We start from the raw sequence: 17872 nt of genomic DNA on the forward strand, positions 1-17872 counted from the left end.
AGAGAAATGACGGCAGAAGAAGACCAAATGGCCCATCCAGTCTGCCCAGCAAGCTTCCACACTTCTTTTTTTCTCTCTCTCTCTCATACTTATCTGTTACTCTTGGCCTTTAGTAACCTTTCAGTTCTATTTCCCTTCCACCCCTTTATTTACCACTTTTTTTTGCATTCAATATGAAAGCATGTCCATGTACGTCAAATTACAATTCTGAAGACATAACAGCAGAGGAGAATAACAACTCCAAAACAGAAAAAAACCAAGAAAGAAGAAAAAATGATCACTGACAATAATCCAGATTGTACATCATTTCCAAGTTTTGCACCACGGGAGCCGGTGTACAACCAGGAGACATTTTTCTACAAAGGACAACTGAAGACAGAGGGTGGCTTTATTGCTTGTAAATTGTGGGGCGTCTACTCTATAAAGGAACTCCATGCATTATCATATTTGGCAACATTTCTTACTTTCTAAGGGAGACTAGTGCAGCACAGTAATGTTATTTACCCATAAGAAAGGAGCCCTTCCAGCCTGGCCAGTGCTTCGGCTAGGTAGGCCGAAATGTTGCTTTAAGCATGGCATTCATATAACAGTTCTAAAGACACCGATCATACAATCAGGTCTCAAGCACTGAGTAACTTTTCACTTCATTTTCTTCTTGGTGAAATCCACAGTACTGTTAAGAGTCAGGCACAGTACGCTGCTGAACAGGCTTCCACTACAACTCCCCCTTATCAATGCATTTGGTTAATTCTGGCTTAGAAAACTGATGCTATTATAGTCCACCCTCTCTAGGGGGAAGACGTGATCAATGCTGCTGAACTGCTTTCCTGATTTCAACAAGCGTTCTGTATAGATTTTGGGATGGGGAAGGAGAGAGAGAACCCCCCCCCCCACCTCTCAAAATTTCTCTTGTATATAAGGCTTCAGCACTTTTCGTATTTTTATACCTTTAACTAGGAGGCTTGAAAATTTAATATTAGCTGCAGTATATAGGGAAGAGAAATGGTACTGGAGCTCTTTATTCTGTGATCTTGTTGGATTGCAATAGTGCTTTTATTTACAGTATTTTCTCAGCTACATGACTGCATGCTGGAGAAATTACAGACCCGACTGGAAAGGTGTCATTAAAATGAAGTTATCCACTTGACACCCAGCTATAAACCACCAGAGACCCCTTTATTAAATCAAAATGCCTCCATAGCTTTTGCAGAGATTGGATAACTCCACAATATTAGTAAAATACAGTATCCCAAGACTTAATGCTCTAAAGAAAAAAAAAAAGGGGGTTGAATAAAAAATAATAATTCCTCATCTCAATACATTAATTAACCAGAATATTACTCTGTGGTTTTCAATGCTTATAGTGTGCACACTGAAATGCGAATCAGAATATCTGAGATGAAAAAGAATGGCAGTGCCATGGAGTGCAAATAATTTTGAATGTGCTCTGCTCCCAGAATGCAATCTAGATTTAAATGTAGGTGCCCATAGGGAGAATACTAATGGAACCAAATCCAATGCCCAACATGACTCTTCCGAAAAGCTTTCACACTAGACAAATAATCCCGCCACAGCCCCCCCTCCCACCATATAACAATCCCTCCACCCCCCGCCTCCTAGCCCCCCCAGTTCCCATCCCTGCCACTGTACATAGTTAATTTAACTCTTAATATATTCTGTAAGAAGTTATGCTATTAAGCACGTTATATTGTATTACTATCTTGTAAAACAGTTATATGTACGTAGCCAGTTACTCAATTAAGCTGTTATATAGTATCATGTCATTATAAGGCTCGCCTTAGACATCTTGTTATATGTAAACCGATGTGATATGTCAAATCGAATGTCGGTATAGAAAAGTGAATAAATAAATAAATAAAATAAAATATATAGAAGATAACAGCAGATAAGGACCAACTGACCTTCCCCATCTGCCCTGTTGCCTGCCTCTTTGGTTTTCTATCACTTTAGGTAAAGAAGCATACAAATTCCTATACATATTTTTTATGACTTGCATTTTTAAAGTTGTTGTAAGCCATTTTGGGCAATCCCAAATGGAAGGGAAATAGAACCAAAAGGTTACTAAGGGAAGGGAAATAGAACCAAAAGGTTACTAAGAGCCAAGAGTAACAGATAAGTATGAGAAAAAAATAGAGGGGCGGATTTTCAGAGCCCTGCTCGCGTAAATCCGCCCAAAACCGGGCGGATTTACGCGAGCAGGGCCCTGCACGCCGGGAAGCCTATTTTACATAGGCCTCCCGGCGCGCGCAGAGCCCCGGGACTCGCGTAAGTCCCGGGGTTCTCCGAGGGGGGCGTGTCGGGGGGCGGGCCCGGTCGTCGCGGCGTTTCGGGGGCGTGTCGGCAGTGTTTTGGGGGCGGGTACGGGGGCATGGCTACGGCCCGGGGCGGTCCAGGGGCGTGGCCGCGCCCTCCGTACCCGCCCCCAGGTCGCGGCCCGGCGCGCAGGAGGCCCGCTCGCGCGCGGGGATTTACGCCTCCCTCTGGGAGGCGTAAATCCCCCGACAAAGGTAAGGGGGGGTTTTAGACAGGGCCGGGTGGGTGGGTTAGGTAGGGGAAGGGAGGGGAAGGTGAGGGGAGGGCAAAGGAAAGTTCCCTCCGAGGCCGCTCCGATTTCGGAGCGGCCTTGGAGGGAACGGGGGTAGGCTGCGCGGCTCGGCGCGCGCCGGCTATACAAAATCCATAGCCTTGCGCGCGCCGATCCAGGTTTTTAGCAGATACGCGCGGCTCCGCGCGTATCTACTAAAATCCAGCGTACTTTTGTTTGCGCCTGGAGCGCAAACAAAAGTAGGCTATTCGCGCACCTTTTAAAATCCGCCCCAAAGTGCGAAACTTGCTGGGCAGACTGGATGGGCCGTTTGGCCTTCTTCTGCCGTCATTTCTATGTTTCTAGCTGCCATTTTTAAATAGCCCATCCATACTTTCTCTTCCCCTGCCCCCTCCAGTCCCTCTTATTATAGTTAGGAGGACTCTGAGGGGGACAGTAGGAGTCCGAGAGGGGCCTGCAAGGGGGAGGGTATAAGAGCAAGCCTTGAGAGGTCATTTAGAAATGGAGGATGAAAAAAAAAACCCCCCCCATGAAAACCAGCCTCACAAACAGAACATGAAAAACAAAACAAAAAAAAAATCCTGAACACCCCGAAAAATGTAATAGAACATCTCCCCGCTTGTCTTTTGCCTGATTTTTTTTTTTTATTAACATTTTCTTACCACTGTCCTCTATATCCATCCCACATGTTTAATTTCTGTTACCACCTCGGCTGGTAGGCCATCCCAAGCACTGTCATTGGTTCCTACAAGTCCCACACTTAATCCATGGTCAAGGACCTCTCCCAAGTCTTACCACAAAGCTTCACTATAATAATAGCAATAGTGCTCTTATTTTCTAATTTCAAACTAGCACAGTTTAATTGCAAATACAAGCAGCCAGATAAACAATTGACTATTACAGGTTTCTTCCAGTAATCGTCAATCTTTAAATTGCAAGGGAAAAAAAAAAAATCTAAAATAGAAAAAAAAAAAAAAGCATCATATACCACAGTCATTGCAAAATCCATTTTACCTGCCAAGTGGTTACCTTTGGCTATTTGATACTCATAAAAAAGGACAAATCAATCTTGAAAGAATGAGCTCATTCATTGACTTGTTTATAAAACTAACATTATAAACCCTTGGGACAATAAACCCACTTATATTACCAGCCTGTTTCAAAAACTAACTATGCAAAACTGGTTTATCTACTACTGCCCAATCTTCCATTAAACAGCATTGTTTATTGTTATAGAATGATTTTCTACAGGACAGACAGACATAAAAGGCCAAATAGTACTCTATACCTATGACTTCAATGGAACAGACAAAAAGAATAGAGTATTATTTTCTCTGTTTACTTCATTGTCCAAATACCTTTATTATCTATGAGAAATGTGTAAGTAGCCAAGGAATCTTGGTAGTAGGTCACATCCTCCAGGATATAAGCCAGGTTCACATCAACTCCCACAATGCCCAGCAGCAGGTTTCCAAAGTAACACGGTTTGCTCACAGTCGTGATCAGGCCTTGTATAGAAAGAGCAGAATTGAGAACACCAATGTGCAAACAACTGTAATTATGTATAATTACACAGATTAGTTTTAGAACATTTGAAGTCAGGGTCAATTGGAAAAAAAAAAAAGTTCTCCTTACAAAACACTGATAAAACCCCGCTAAACAGCAACGTATATTGCTTTGTACATATTCTACCATAAGTTACAGAATGCTGTTATTTCCGACCATAATCCATATCCTAGATACTCAACCTAGAAAATAAGAACATAAGAAATGCCATGCTGAGTTAGACTAAAGGTCCATTGAGATCCTATCACAGACAGTCGCCACTCCGGGTTGCAAGTAACCAGATCATCCCAAAAAGCAGATTTATTTCTTGTTACTTATTCCCAGGGCTAGCAACAGCTTTCTTTAGTCTACATGGCTAACAATGACTTTATGGATGTTTCCAAGCCTCCTATGCTAGTTGCCTTGACCACATCCTCTGGCAATATGTTCCACAGCTTGATTGTCAGCTCGGTGAAAAAATACTTTCTATGATTTGTTTTAAATGTGCTGCCTATTAGCTTCATGGCACGTCTCAAATCCTAGTACTATTGGAAAGGGTAAATAACCATTCCCTATTTATCCATTCTACCCCACTCATGATTTTATAGACCTCTATTATATCTCCTCTTGGTGTCTCTTCTCCAGGCTGATCAGCCCTAACCTATGTAGGCTCACTGCAAATGGGCGCCCTTCCATCTCCTTTATCATTTTGGTCACTATTCTCTGTGCCTTTCATAGTTCCACTATATCTTTTTTTGAGAAAGGATGATCATAACTGCACACAATACTCAAGGTGTGATTGTACCACAGATCAATACAGTGGCATTACGATATCCTCTGTTTTATTTTCTATTCCTTTCCTAATAATACCTAACATTCTATTTACAATTTGCTTTGTGACTGCCACCACACACTGAGCCATGGATTTAAAAGCATTGTCTATAATGACACCAAGATTCTTTTCCTGGGTGGTTAAGCCTAATACAGAACCCAGCATCATGTACCTATAGACTGGATTATTCTTCGTTATATGTATCACTTTGCACTTGGATTTCATTTGCCATTTTTGCGAAGTCCTTACAATCTGCTCATGATTTACTTTGAATAATTTTGTGTCATCTGCAAATATGATCACCTCACTTATCACTCCCTTTTCCAGATCATTTATAAATATATTAAAATGCATCAATCCCAGTACAAATCCCTGGATACTTCACTATTTATCTTTCTCCACTGTGAGAAATAACCAATTAGTCCTACTCTGTATTTATCATCTTTCATTCAGCAATCAGTCCACAGTAGGACATCGCCTCTTATCCCATGACTCTAATTTCCTGACGAGACAAATGCCATTTGAAAATCCAGATGCATTACATAAACTGACTCACCTTTGTCCACATGTTTATTAACCCCTTCAAAAAATATATAACAGTTATAAAACAAGATTTCCCTTTGCTAAAGTGGCTCTGCCCTATTCATCTGTATATCTAGATGACCAGTAAATTTGTTCAGCAGGATAGTTTCTATTATTGTGCTCAGCACCGATTTCATCAAGCTCACTGGTGTGTAGTTTTCCAGATCACTCCTCCTGAAACCCCTTCTAAAAATGGGCATTATGTTAACCAACCTCCAATCCTCAGTTACCATAAACAATTTGAAGGAAAAGTTAGAGATTACTAGGAATAAATCTGCAATTTAATTTTTGTTACTCTTTAGTTTATCAATTTGCGCTGTTCTATCTTCCTGGCTCACCATGATTTGCTTCACTTTCTCTGAACCATAACCCTGAAAGCATGTTTCCAGCATAGGTTTCTTTCCAACATCCTTCTCAGTAGAGAACAAAGGAAAAGGATTAATTTATTTTTCTGTTATGATGACTTCCCAGAGTGCCCCTTCTACCTCTTGATCACCAAGTGGTCCAATCAACTCCCTCACAGGCTTATTGTTTTGAATATTCTTGAAAAAGATTTTATTTTGAATTTCTGCTCCTCTGGCAAGCTTCTTTTCAAATTCTCTTTTGGGCTGCCTTATTAATGGTTTACGTCTCACTTGCCAGTGCTTATCCCCTTTCCTATTTTCTTCATTTGGATCCATTTTCTAGTTTTTGAAAGATGTCCTTTTGGCCTTAATAGCCTCTTTCACCTCACCATTTAACAATGCTTGCATTTGATTGATCTTCTTTCTACCTTTTCTAATGCATGGAATACATTTACTCTGAGCTTCCAAGCTGGTGCTTTTAAACAGCATTCATGCCAAATGCAAACTTTAAACCTTTGCAACCACTCTTTTTAGTTTTTTTTCTTATAGATTTTCTCATTTTATCCTAGTTTCCTTGTTTAAAGTTAAATACTGCAGTAGTTTCCCTTTCAGCTGTTTAAAACGTTAAGTGAGCTTATGTTTATTTACAAATAAAAACGGAAGATTAAGGGCATAATTTCTAAATTGTATAAAACAATGTTGCATAAGAACATAAGAATTTCTATACTGGGTCAGACTGAAGGTCCTTCAAGCCCAGTATCCTGTTTCCAAAAGTGGCCAATCCAGGTTACAAGTACCTGGCAGGATCCCAAACAGTAGATCAATCCCATTACAAATGTATTGGAAATTTTATGTTATTTTATGAATGTTTTAATTGTGAACTACCTAGAGCTGTGTGTGTATAGGCAGCATATAAATTAGAGATAAATAAAATAATGCCCAGGGATAAGAAGTGTTTTTTCCCAGGTCTATCTGGTTAATAACAGGTTATGGAGTTTTCCTCCAAGAACTTGTCCAAATCTTTTTAAATCCATCTACTCTAGCTGCCTTTCCCACATCCTCTGGCAATGAATTCCAGAGTTTAATTGTACGTTGAGTGAAAAATAATTTTCTCCAATTTATTTAAAATGTGCTACTTACTAACTTCATGGAGTGTCCCCATAGTTTTTACATTTTTTGAAAGTGTAGATAACATTCACCTTTACCTGTTCTATTCCACTCATGATTTTATACCCCTTTATCATATCCCCCTTCAGCCATCTATTCTCTAAACTGAACAGCCCTAACTTCTTTAGCCTTTCCTCATAGGGGAGCTGTATCATCCCCTTTATCATATTGGTTAGTCAAGCTGAATCTTTTTAAGTTCAGATATTAAGTAGGAAAGAGATGTGGAGGGGGAGGAGTTGAACCTTTAGAATCTCAATGTTCTATTGTCTAGAAGAATGTGTCAATGATCTATATATGTATCTCATCTGGTTTCAAAATTTAAAATCCTGTATCACACATCTCACACCAGATCTATTGTATAGAATTTGTCCTGTGACTTCAGCTGGATGCAGTGATAAGGATTCTTTTAAGTGCATATGCTGTGTCTGTCATTTCATTCAAGTCGGTTTTTTGTTTTTTTTTTGGGGTCATAAATGTTATAAGCGGATTATTAGTTGCAACCCACCCAAGGCCTTCCCTTTTTTGATGCTTGGTAGCCCTAGAACGGAGTCATCTCAGGTTCCTAGCAAAGAGTTAGTTAATTTTGTAGTTCTCAAGGCCAAAATCTGTATATCTCCCAAGTGAAAATACATCTAACGACCCCCCTCCCCCATGGAAGATTCTGAGATGGAATATTTCAAATGAAAGATCAGTCAGCCAAAGTTTACGATAGATGGTCTCCAATCCTGTCTGATTACTGATGAGGCATAAATAATTTTATGCAATATCTGACACACCGCTTGATCATTATCTTATGTTTATTATTGTTGGTCCTTCTTGTTAATTTAGGTCTTATTTTAAAATCTTGTTTACAGATTGTTTTGCAATTATACCCTTCTCTTTGGGAAACAAGTTAATCCTGTACAATTTATTGCTTCTCGATTTTATATTTAAAAACTCATGTGCATCACACTTTTTTGGGTTCTTTATTCTCTGGTGCCGAATCTTGTTTATTGTATAAGTTGCACAATAAAAACCAACTGAAAAGAAAAGCAAACCCCCCCCCCCCCCCCCAAAAAAAACCCTGCATGGAAATATTTGAGAGTTGTTACAAAAAAAAAAAAGCTTTGGCATGGTGGAGTTCAAGAACTATGGCTTGCTTCTCAATGCTTTTGTGTAACTTGGATTTACATGGCTTGTAAGTTTCGTCTCTGCTCTAGGCCATGGAATACATTATCTTTGTAATTTAAGTCTTATCTTTTTAAGTTGATGCATAACCTTAAAAAGATGCCTTTTCTAGGCATCTTCATATAAAATCCTCACAACATGATTACCTTCATCTCGTCCTGATCCCTAGATTGAACATGCTTGGCCATTACTATCATCAATATCGGAGTCTCCTCCTATTGGGAACGCATACACACACAGACACACACACAAAGACTGCCCCCTCCGGTCCCTGTTTTTTTGATAATAGCAGCATTTTGGGGCCTGCCTCCGCACAGAGAGACTCAGCACCTCATAAACCTACCTCTGCCAAGATAAGACAAAAAAGACTTCTGGATCCACCCCTCACTGGTCTTAGAGTTTCCTGGGCAGCAGTTATGGTTTCAACTAGCCTTGGAGCTCAATTTTAAAAGATTTTTACGTTATTGGGTTCAACAGTGTGCAATTAACAAAATGCCAAAACGTTTGCATGGGAAAATTCCCCAACATGTCATTACTGCTTTCTTGCCTATTGTGCTCAGCTCCAAAGGTAAATCCCAGCTTTTTAAAAAGCCCTTACCATCTCCCATTTCATCCGAGAAGGGCAGACTGAACACAGCCTCGTCAATCATTCGGTTTGGGAGGTTTGTGTAAAACCGCCCGACGGTGGTTTCCAGGTTGCTGAGCTGGTTGAGCACCATCATACTTCCCTTTATCACAGAGAGGGCAGTTCGGTCTGGCACCCCATACTTCCCAGAGTTTTGTTCTGCAAGGTCTCGCAGAAAGGCCAGCTCTTTTAATCCAGTCACGCCCTCTGAAAGGAATCGAATACGAAAGGAAAAAAAAATGAAACAAGTCTACATTTGTTTCAGCATCTTATCGGAAAGCCTTAAGACATTACTAATAATGCAAAATTATACCAATTTGTAAGCCGTAGAGCAGTAATGCAAAAAAACATTGCAGTCGAGAAAAAGTACAAACTTGGCATATTCATTCAATGAAATTACATGCCCAGCAACTAGCCCACGAATGTTAAAGAGATTGTAATGTTAAAAAACAGCTACAGATATAACCATGGGCAAAAGACCAATGCCTTGATCATACTTCCAAGGAATAAGCTGACAATTAAAATTCTATGTCACCATGGAGAAAAGCTAAATATATTTGGAAAAATAGAAAAAGACAGGGTAACTAACATTTAGGAAGTAATTTTGTAACAGCCCGCATAAGAAATCTGGAAAATATGCTCATAAATTATACCAATTTTCAAAATGAACTTACATGATGTATGTGTTCACTTTGAAAATTACTCCACCAAAACTACCCACACACAAATACATCTGCTTACTTGTGTGCAAGAAATTTGCAAGCATACATTTGAAAGGTATGTGCATAAGGCCAACACTTTCCCCCAACTCCACCTATCTGGGTAAACTTATACACATACAGGATGCCTGCACATAAGTTTACCAGCACATAGCGTGGGTAGTGTTATTATAGGCTATTTCCCTGGGTAAAGAGCACCATTTTACCTGTGGAAATGCCTTCGAAAATTATCCTCCCTGAGGTTTAAAAAAAATAAACAACAACAAAAATACTTTTACGATTTTTAAATTAAAAGGTTTTCTTCTTAGAAATAATAAACTTGTTTAAAATAAAATCTGTAGTTAATGCAAAAGATAAGGTCAAAAAGGTCTTCATCATCATCTTATTTGTGACGAGCTTTTCTACCAAAAGGGTTCAAAAGCAAGCTACAGAAAAGTTAGGATAAAGGCAGATAGAATGGATCAATCACAAGACAAGTGTTGGTTTAGTTCGGACAGTTAAAATAGAGTCAATGAGTTGCACAGACGACAGGATCGGTATTCCTTTCTAAATGACAACTTGGAGGAATAGAAATCATCCATCTAACTTCTGAGGGTGAAACTTTGAAATTTACAAATTGGCCCAAACAGTTCAGGTTTGGGCAGCAGGCTGAGAACCAGGGTAGGCAGGTTTCAAGCCCTGCTTCTCCCAATGACTTCGGGCAAAGTCACTTCACCCTCACTGCTTCCAGTACAAACGTCTGAATTGTAACAGACTGGCAAATAAAAGCCATTGAAAGCTTTGCAACTGGATTCTGTTCTCACTTAAGATGTCGCCAATGTCTGCCCTATGATCAAATACAGAGCCCACCGGCTGGGTCTCATACTTCCGTGTTACAGCTTATCCCTACAGGAGCGTTAGCTGGCTCAGTATTCAAATTAATGATAATTATGGCTTTACTGCAGTGCCCTGAAAAAAATATAAAATTCGTTCACTAGCTACGATCCCTTATTTCTGAATGGTTTGTACACGTAAAAAAACAACCTATCTTATTTTGTCTATTTATATTTATTTGTCAATGATATTTATATATGTCAATGATATTTATATATTTATATTTAATTGTCAATATTTATTTGTTAAATTAACTGTTAAACATGTTATTTGTTTTTTGCTCCGTTTAATATTTTATTGTAAAGTCTGTTGCTGCATTACTGTTTGCTGTAAACCGAGGTGATGTGCTGCACGTGCCGCGGTATATAACAAATCTCTAAATAAATAAAAATAAATATTTGCTCTTACATAAACAGAAATACAAACAAATCATTTAAGCTTGGTTTATTTAAAATTCATATGCAAATATCTTTTTTTTTTTTTAACCCAGTAGGTTCTCCTTGCTTCTTTGGGGTTTCTGGCTCAGTTTGAACCTGCCCCTAACTAGGGATGGGGCACCATAGGCCTTCATTCGCAATCACCCGGAGTTTCCCATCCACCCCCATCACCTCATTTTATTCCTTCATTTTTACTTCCTCTATAACTCATCCACTGCAATAACATGGGTGCCACCGACTAGGATTTCCTTTGGGCATCCTGTACCCAATCCATTTGTGTCACTGCTGTTAACTGCCTGAAACTGCATCTTCCCTCCCCCTACTCCCTCTCAAAGGGAGGGGGGCTTGTAAAAGTAGTCTCTGCAGCACCCCCAACCCATACTGAGCAGAGCTCAGGTTTCTTGCATGGCAGTGCACTATCAAGATGCCATTGGATTGGCCCATCTCAAACACCCTGGGTACAAATAAAAGCTACTTGTCTATTTTTTTATATAATTAATAAGGTTAACGTTATTAAGCTTAAACACATATCATTAGAGGGTATATGCTACCAGGTAGAAAAAGAGTGAAAAGGGTCCATCAGAAAGTCTCTGTCATAAACATGGTACAGTTTTACATGCTAGTCCCCTAGTTGGTAACACTAACGACTAAGCCACCTGCTCTCTTTAAGATGCGACATTTGATTTTCCGCATGTTGGCTTGCAGACAAGGTTCCCATTCATAGAGAATGCCAGCATGCTTTGTACTATATTATTACACTTCCTGGTCTCAGCAACAGTTTTGGTACTTTGTATGATGGGATCGCAAACGGAGATAGGCAAAAGGATTATTATTATTACCCAACAGCCTTTGAGCAAAAGAATTTAATAGCTGTGCTCCTTTCTAGAATATTAAAAGGTTAGAGGCGGTTAACAAAGGGGGTTACTAAAAATGTGTAATATCTGCAATGAGAAGCTCAAGGAACTCAAAATTTAGTCACTAAGGAAAGAAAAGTGTGTGTGTGTGTGTGGGGGGGGGGGGGGGGGGGGGGGCGTCTATGGGGATTACAAAATTTCTCCAGTACTTAACTCACCAGGGATGAAATACACTCACCATGTATTATTATCATCATCTCTTCCTCCAAGATTTTGTTTTGAATGGGAAGGGAGGGCAAACATACATGGAAAGTGCATTTCTTCCCCGGCGAGTGCAACTCCCCCATCCCCAACACACCTCAGTAAGGCTCTCTCAAGTCTCCATCTCCACACTTCATAAGAAATGCCATACTAGGTCCGATCAATGGCCTATTGAGCCCAGTATCCTGTCAGACAGTGGCCATTCCAGATCGATACAGGAGGTGAAGAGATCTGTAAACTTTAGCGGCGAGGTACTTTTATAAATAGTGGGCTGTGCGTTGCAATGTTCACCTCGGGGGGAGGGGGACTATTGAGGCGGCTGCATTAGATTCTCCTGGGCTGTTGATACATGCCGGCTCGCGGCAAAGCACGAGGCAGGACGTCCACCTTCCGGGCGTCCAAGCGCGGGACGTCCAACTTGGAGACTTCCAACTTCCAGGCGTCCAACTGCGGGACATCCAACTTCCGGGCGTCCACCTTCTAGGCGTCCAAGTGCCTAGAAGGTGGAGGCGTCCAACTTCCGGGCGTCCAACCGTGGGACGTCCAACTTCCGGGCATCCAACGCAGCTGCCTCAATAGTCCCCCCCTCCCCCGAGTGAACAGGCCCCCCCGGGCGTCCAACCGCGGGACGTCCAACTTCAGGTTATTGCATGGAACACATTTTATCTGGGCTACCAAGGCACTCTTTTTGCTACCTGACTAATTTTCTCACTTTATCAAAGTCTCCTTTTTTGAAGATGAATACTACTGCAGTACTTTTACTTAATATTTTCCCCTTCCACCTCCTCTCCCCCCTTCTCCCACATCCCACCCCGCTGCAGCCTCTCCCTCCTTCACTAGTTCCCACAACTACAGCCCTCCCTCTTCTCTCCTTCCCCCCACCCAGAGACGGATTTAGGAGTTTACCACCCCCCCTAGGCACTGTTGCTGCTGTTGTATGCCAGCCCCCCCCCCACCCCCACCAACACCCTGGGTAAGGTCAGACAGCAGTGAGCAGGAGGTATAAGGCAGAGTCCCACAATTTGCTGAGGCAGCTCAGGCACAGGGTCTGTGACAAAAACTGGAAAAATCTGAGGCACATCAGCAAACATTTCCACCTTTCGTATTATAAAATAAGCGATTTTCCAACCTCGCTTGTGTCTATATAAATGTATCAAATTGCCTGTTTCATGGCTTCTGGCTCGAGACTTGGTTTTAGGTCCTCCTTTATTACCCTAATATACTATATCTTATAATAATCTGGAATAAAATGTCACAGCCCTCTCTTTTTTTCAAATCTGTATCTTCAAGCCCTCTCTTTAGTTGATGACGCTAAGCCCACGCTAAGCCCTGCAAAGGGCTCGGATGAGTAGAGCAGGAAGGACCTGATACATTTACATGCAAAATACTGGGAGTGATCAAATACGTGTGTGGGTATTAAATACAAAGCAGCGATCAAAAAAGATCTTAATTATTTCATTTACCTGCCTAGTATTTTAGATAGGCGGGCTATAAATTTATAAATAACATTTTAACTGGTAACTGAATTACCCAAAAAACATTTTTAATGCAATTGCACTTTTGCTTTCATCTTTGCAAACAGTTCAAAGCAAGAAATTTGTCAACGACAAAGAAAAGTATTAACTTGCCTCGTACTCAGCTGTATCTCTCTCTCTCTCTGCCGATTTTATTTTCATCAAATATATTGTATTTCTTTTCATTATCATTTTGGGGAATAAAAGTAAAAAATAAAGGTAGCCATGCCTTATTCTTTACAGTTCTTCCCTCAGGGAACCTGCAGTGGTTTAAGCTGCATTAAATGCTTAAGACATGACAAGTTGATGCCAGTACAGGGGCTGCTCTGATGATCACCTGCACAGTTCAGCAGTCGGCATGGAGCCCCAGACCTTTACCGTGCACCTCAGCCATGGAATAAGGATCAGACAATAAAACATGAATCTTAAAATTTCCTTTGTTTCGACTGCTCACTCAGTGCTTCTCTGGTGGCTGCGGCTCCAGGTTCAGGATCCAGTACACTGCTGTAAAACACGATAGACTCAGAATAAAATATTCTCTGGGCATGCTTCTTACCGTTCATGAGTGCATAGGTGAGAATCATGACGGTGTTGTTAAGAAAGCTATTCTCCTCATTGATAACATGCAGAGTAGCCTTTTTATCCATTTCCGAAGAATCCTTTGATGTGATTCCCGCTGACAGGTAGATAATGACCATATCTGTATCTAAGGAGAAATCAGATAATCTAAATATACAATAAATAAAAAAATCTCTATACACAGCTAAAAATATCATTATCTTACACACACACAGAGATACAAGATAAGGAAACATTCCCAGCTTCTGGTCTACTTGACATAGATAGGTACATTAAGACACAATCATGAGTTCAGTAATTAATAGAAGCCAAAGACAGTCAGACCCTCTCCTAACCGTTAGAAGCAGTTGCTCCACACAGGGATGCATTACAAGTGAAATTTTCATAACCACTTGCCAGGTTCTTATGGCCTGGATTGGCCACTGTTGGAAACAGGATGCTGGGCTTGATGGACCCTTGGTCTGACCCAGTATGGCATTTTCTTATGTTCCTGTGTGTACCTTCTCCCATAAATCTTTCCTCGAGGACCCTGCAGACCTGGGGCTTGCAATTCTGGCCCGGTGCGGGCTTCCTGGGTTTATCAGGACGGGAAGGAAATGAGGCAAGAGACTGGCAGTCGTATTTCTGCTGGATCCACCAGAGCTGTAACACCACCCTTGTCATCCCATTAATTTTAAGGAAGGGTATTTTCTCTTACGCCGAACGTTATATAGCGACAGCAGCGGAACGGCAGAAATCTCTTCAGAGATGCAGCTGCTGGTTTTGGGAGCGGCCAGAAGCGTTCCACGCAGCGTTCCTTCTCCTTGAAAGGGGCACACTTCATACCGAATGGCCCCTTTTATAAAACGGCCGCAGCTGCCGGCTTGTTCAGAAGTCAGTACCGCACGGGCCAGGTAATTTACACGCCATTTCTCTGGGACTCCCCGGAAACCATTAGCCTAAAAATTCTGGTGTGCCAGGCACACGGCTCCACACCAGCTTGCGAGATTTTATACGCAAGCCTCCCTTATTCCCTTGGCACCGACGGGGCGGCTCAGATTAAAATAACGGAGGCTTCCAAAGCCACCCTTTTTAAGTTTTCCAACCACAAAGGGTACTGAAGTTTCAGTTACGATTGGTTCAATTTTTTTTTTTGCCTCTGTTTTTTTCTGGTTATTATTGATAGGGCAGCACCTGACTGCTTCGACGTCACCACCTAAACTCTTGTCAAATGACTTCACTTTTGACGAGGAAGACAGTCTTCAAAAGAAAGGGCCCTTACAAGGAAAAAAGGAGGAGGTCGCAGGGAGCGGTGTTCGGCTCCCTCCCTTCTCTACCCGTCTGGGTTTATTTTCCCCGTAACGGAACTTTTGTCAGCGGCCGCGTCGGGGTTGCTAACTGTGCACAGCAAAGCTCCACAGCTATCGCTAGACCTGTTTTGTTTTGTTTTTAAATCTTGTATTTTATTAAAAGATTTTCTCTTTTATAGCACAAAACAATCAACTTAACACTCTCACGGGGAGATTATTTTATATATATATATATATATATATATATATATATATATATATCCCAGTGATATGTCGTCTTTTTTTTTTGTAAGGCCTTCAGAACAGCTGGTCTACTTTCAGCTGAACGTAAGAAATTTTAATTAACTGAGTAAGTAAACACATATAGATTAAAAAATCTCCAAGTATTTAGCTGCTGGACTTTTTTTTTAATAAAAATTAAACACACTTTAATGCTTACCATACTGTGTGTGTGTGGGGTGTGTGTGTGTGTGTGTGTGGGGGGTGTGGGGTGTGTGTGTGGGGGGGTGTGGGGTGTGTGTGGGGGTGGGGGTGTGTGTGGGGGGGTGGGGGTGTGGTGTGTGTGTGTGTGTGTGTGTGGCGGTGTCACAAAACATTTCAGCTGGGGCCACAAGCTCCTCAAACGGCTGCATTCTTTCAGGCTCTAGCAGTGGAAGTCAGCGTGGGAGGCCTATAAGCCAGCCCGCTCGCAGAACCTGTAGCGGCACTGCCCTCGCATGAGTTTCCGTGGTAACAGGAAGCCGTGTGCAAGGAGGATCAGCTGCAGTTCAGGGATGGTGAGGGTGCAGCGATTGTTGGGGGGGGGGGGGGGGGAGGTAACTGCACTTCTGCTAAGTTGTTTTGGTGGTCCCTCTGGGGGGTCATGTAACTTTTCAAGCGCTAAAATGGTGTCGCGTGGCTAAATGTTTGGGCAGCTCTGCTTAATTCAACAAATCAGTATCAAGCAGAGATGTCCAATACAAAGATCACTGATACACTGTTTCCAAGAAAACCTGGTATATTAGGCCCCCTTCATGACAAGACTACAAAATTATTATCTCCATTTGATTATAGCAGAGGAATATCCTTGCTACTTATGGCTGCCATTAACCCCAAATGAAACACAAAGATGCACATCCAAGTGGTCCATCAGGATTATAAAAACTGGGAGAGCTCCTAGGCTCAAGCCACAGCACGGTGCAGGTTTGGCATCCTTTATCCATCAGGATTGGGAACGTAGTATAGAGTCTGTGCACTCAGGCCTGTGGAGGGAGGGAAGACTGCCGTCACTACTAGGTTGCCACCTAGGCTTGTTGTCTGAGGAACAGGGAGTGTCAGACACCAATGAAGACACCCCCCCCCCCACCCCGAAAAAAAAAGAAAACAATAAGGTTATAGGGTACCAGCTCTGTGGGTGCTTGAGCACCCCAAATATTGTCTCCTGCACTCCTGTTGATTGGGACCTGACAGCCCCCCACAGCCTATTGGCTGGCTGTGACATGTCTGACCAATAAGGTCGTAGAGGAGGGCAGGCACTGCAATTCTGTCTCCTACAGTAGTTAATGCTCCAGCCTCCCCCTGCAGCTTATTGGCTGGTTGTAAAATATCTGACCAGTGGGCTGCAGGGGTACCAGAGAGCAGCAGTGTGTAGGACAGACAGTCTTCCTGAGGAGCAATGAAGATGGGGAGGACTGGTGATAGAAGGTCTGGGAAAAGTAAAGCGGCAAAGAGGCGCTATAAGGAGGCTGAAAGAGGAGCTGAGAGAATTTCCAGAAGATGGTTTAAAAGGGGACACTGGCTGACAGAGAGAGAGAGAACAGTGCTTCGAGGGTCTTGGGAGGAAATAAAAGAAGGAATTCTGGCTGGGAAAGGAGGGACTGAGGGAAGAGCTGTGGGAGAAGGAAAGGAGGAGAGACAGGTTGGGAGACCCGAGAGGGATGAGAGAGGGACATGGGCCATGAGAAGGTGACAGTAGCTGACAGAAGAGAAAGAGGGATACAAGCTGTGAGAGAGGACATGGACTGTAATAAGAAGAGGAGCAGGAGAGAGGGAAACTTAACAGGAAAAGCGAGGTGAAGGTGACTTGAAAAGAAGCTGGGGGCTGATAGGGGAGGTAATTCAAGAGAAGGGTTGCAAGAAGAGAGGGTATCAATGTGGAGGTAAGAGGCAAGAACAGGTGAGGAGAGAGAGATGGACGTGGCAGAAGGGGGGAGACTAGGAGTTGGTGAAAGAAGATAATGAGCTGTGGAAAGACAACTAGTGGAGAGAAAGAGATACACATCTGAAGGAAAAATAAATGATGAAGAAATGAAACGAAGACCAGAAAGAAAGCTTTAAAGGAAAAAATGAATGAGGAGGCAGAAAGGAAATGAAGAAAAAAAAACAATTGCAAATAGAAACAGAGGATAGATTTGAACTACAGACACAAAGGTTGGAAAGTTCAAAGTTTGGTGAAGTTTTCTGTGCTGCCTGGGCAGGGTCAAGTGAGGGGGGCAGGTGATATCTTCCCTGTTCTTCCAGCCATGTAGTCACAAGAGCA

General features: G+C 41.9%; 1 protein-coding gene across 3 annotated transcripts in view; it reads right to left on the reverse strand.

The window, feature by feature from the left end:
• Positions 1 to 17872, reverse strand: part of CACHD1 (cache domain containing 1) — a 271565-nt gene that overhangs the window by 51485 nt on the left and 202208 nt on the right. For all 3 annotated transcript variants that reach the window (XM_029617727.1, XM_029617728.1, XM_029617730.1), the window contains 3 exons: positions 14043 to 14192; positions 8802 to 9035; positions 3925 to 4074 (listed from right to left, as the gene is read on the reverse strand). In XM_029617727.1, the coding sequence (XP_029473587.1) occupies positions 3925 to 4074; positions 8802 to 9035; positions 14043 to 14192 (534 nt within the window). The remainder of the gene's footprint in view (positions 1 to 3924; positions 4075 to 8801; positions 9036 to 14042; positions 14193 to 17872) is intronic.

The sequence above is a fragment of the Rhinatrema bivittatum genome, chromosome 10, assembly GCF_901001135.1.
Source record: "Rhinatrema bivittatum chromosome 10, aRhiBiv1.1, whole genome shotgun sequence".
NCBI lineage: Eukaryota > Metazoa > Chordata > Amphibia > Gymnophiona > Rhinatrematidae > Rhinatrema > Rhinatrema bivittatum.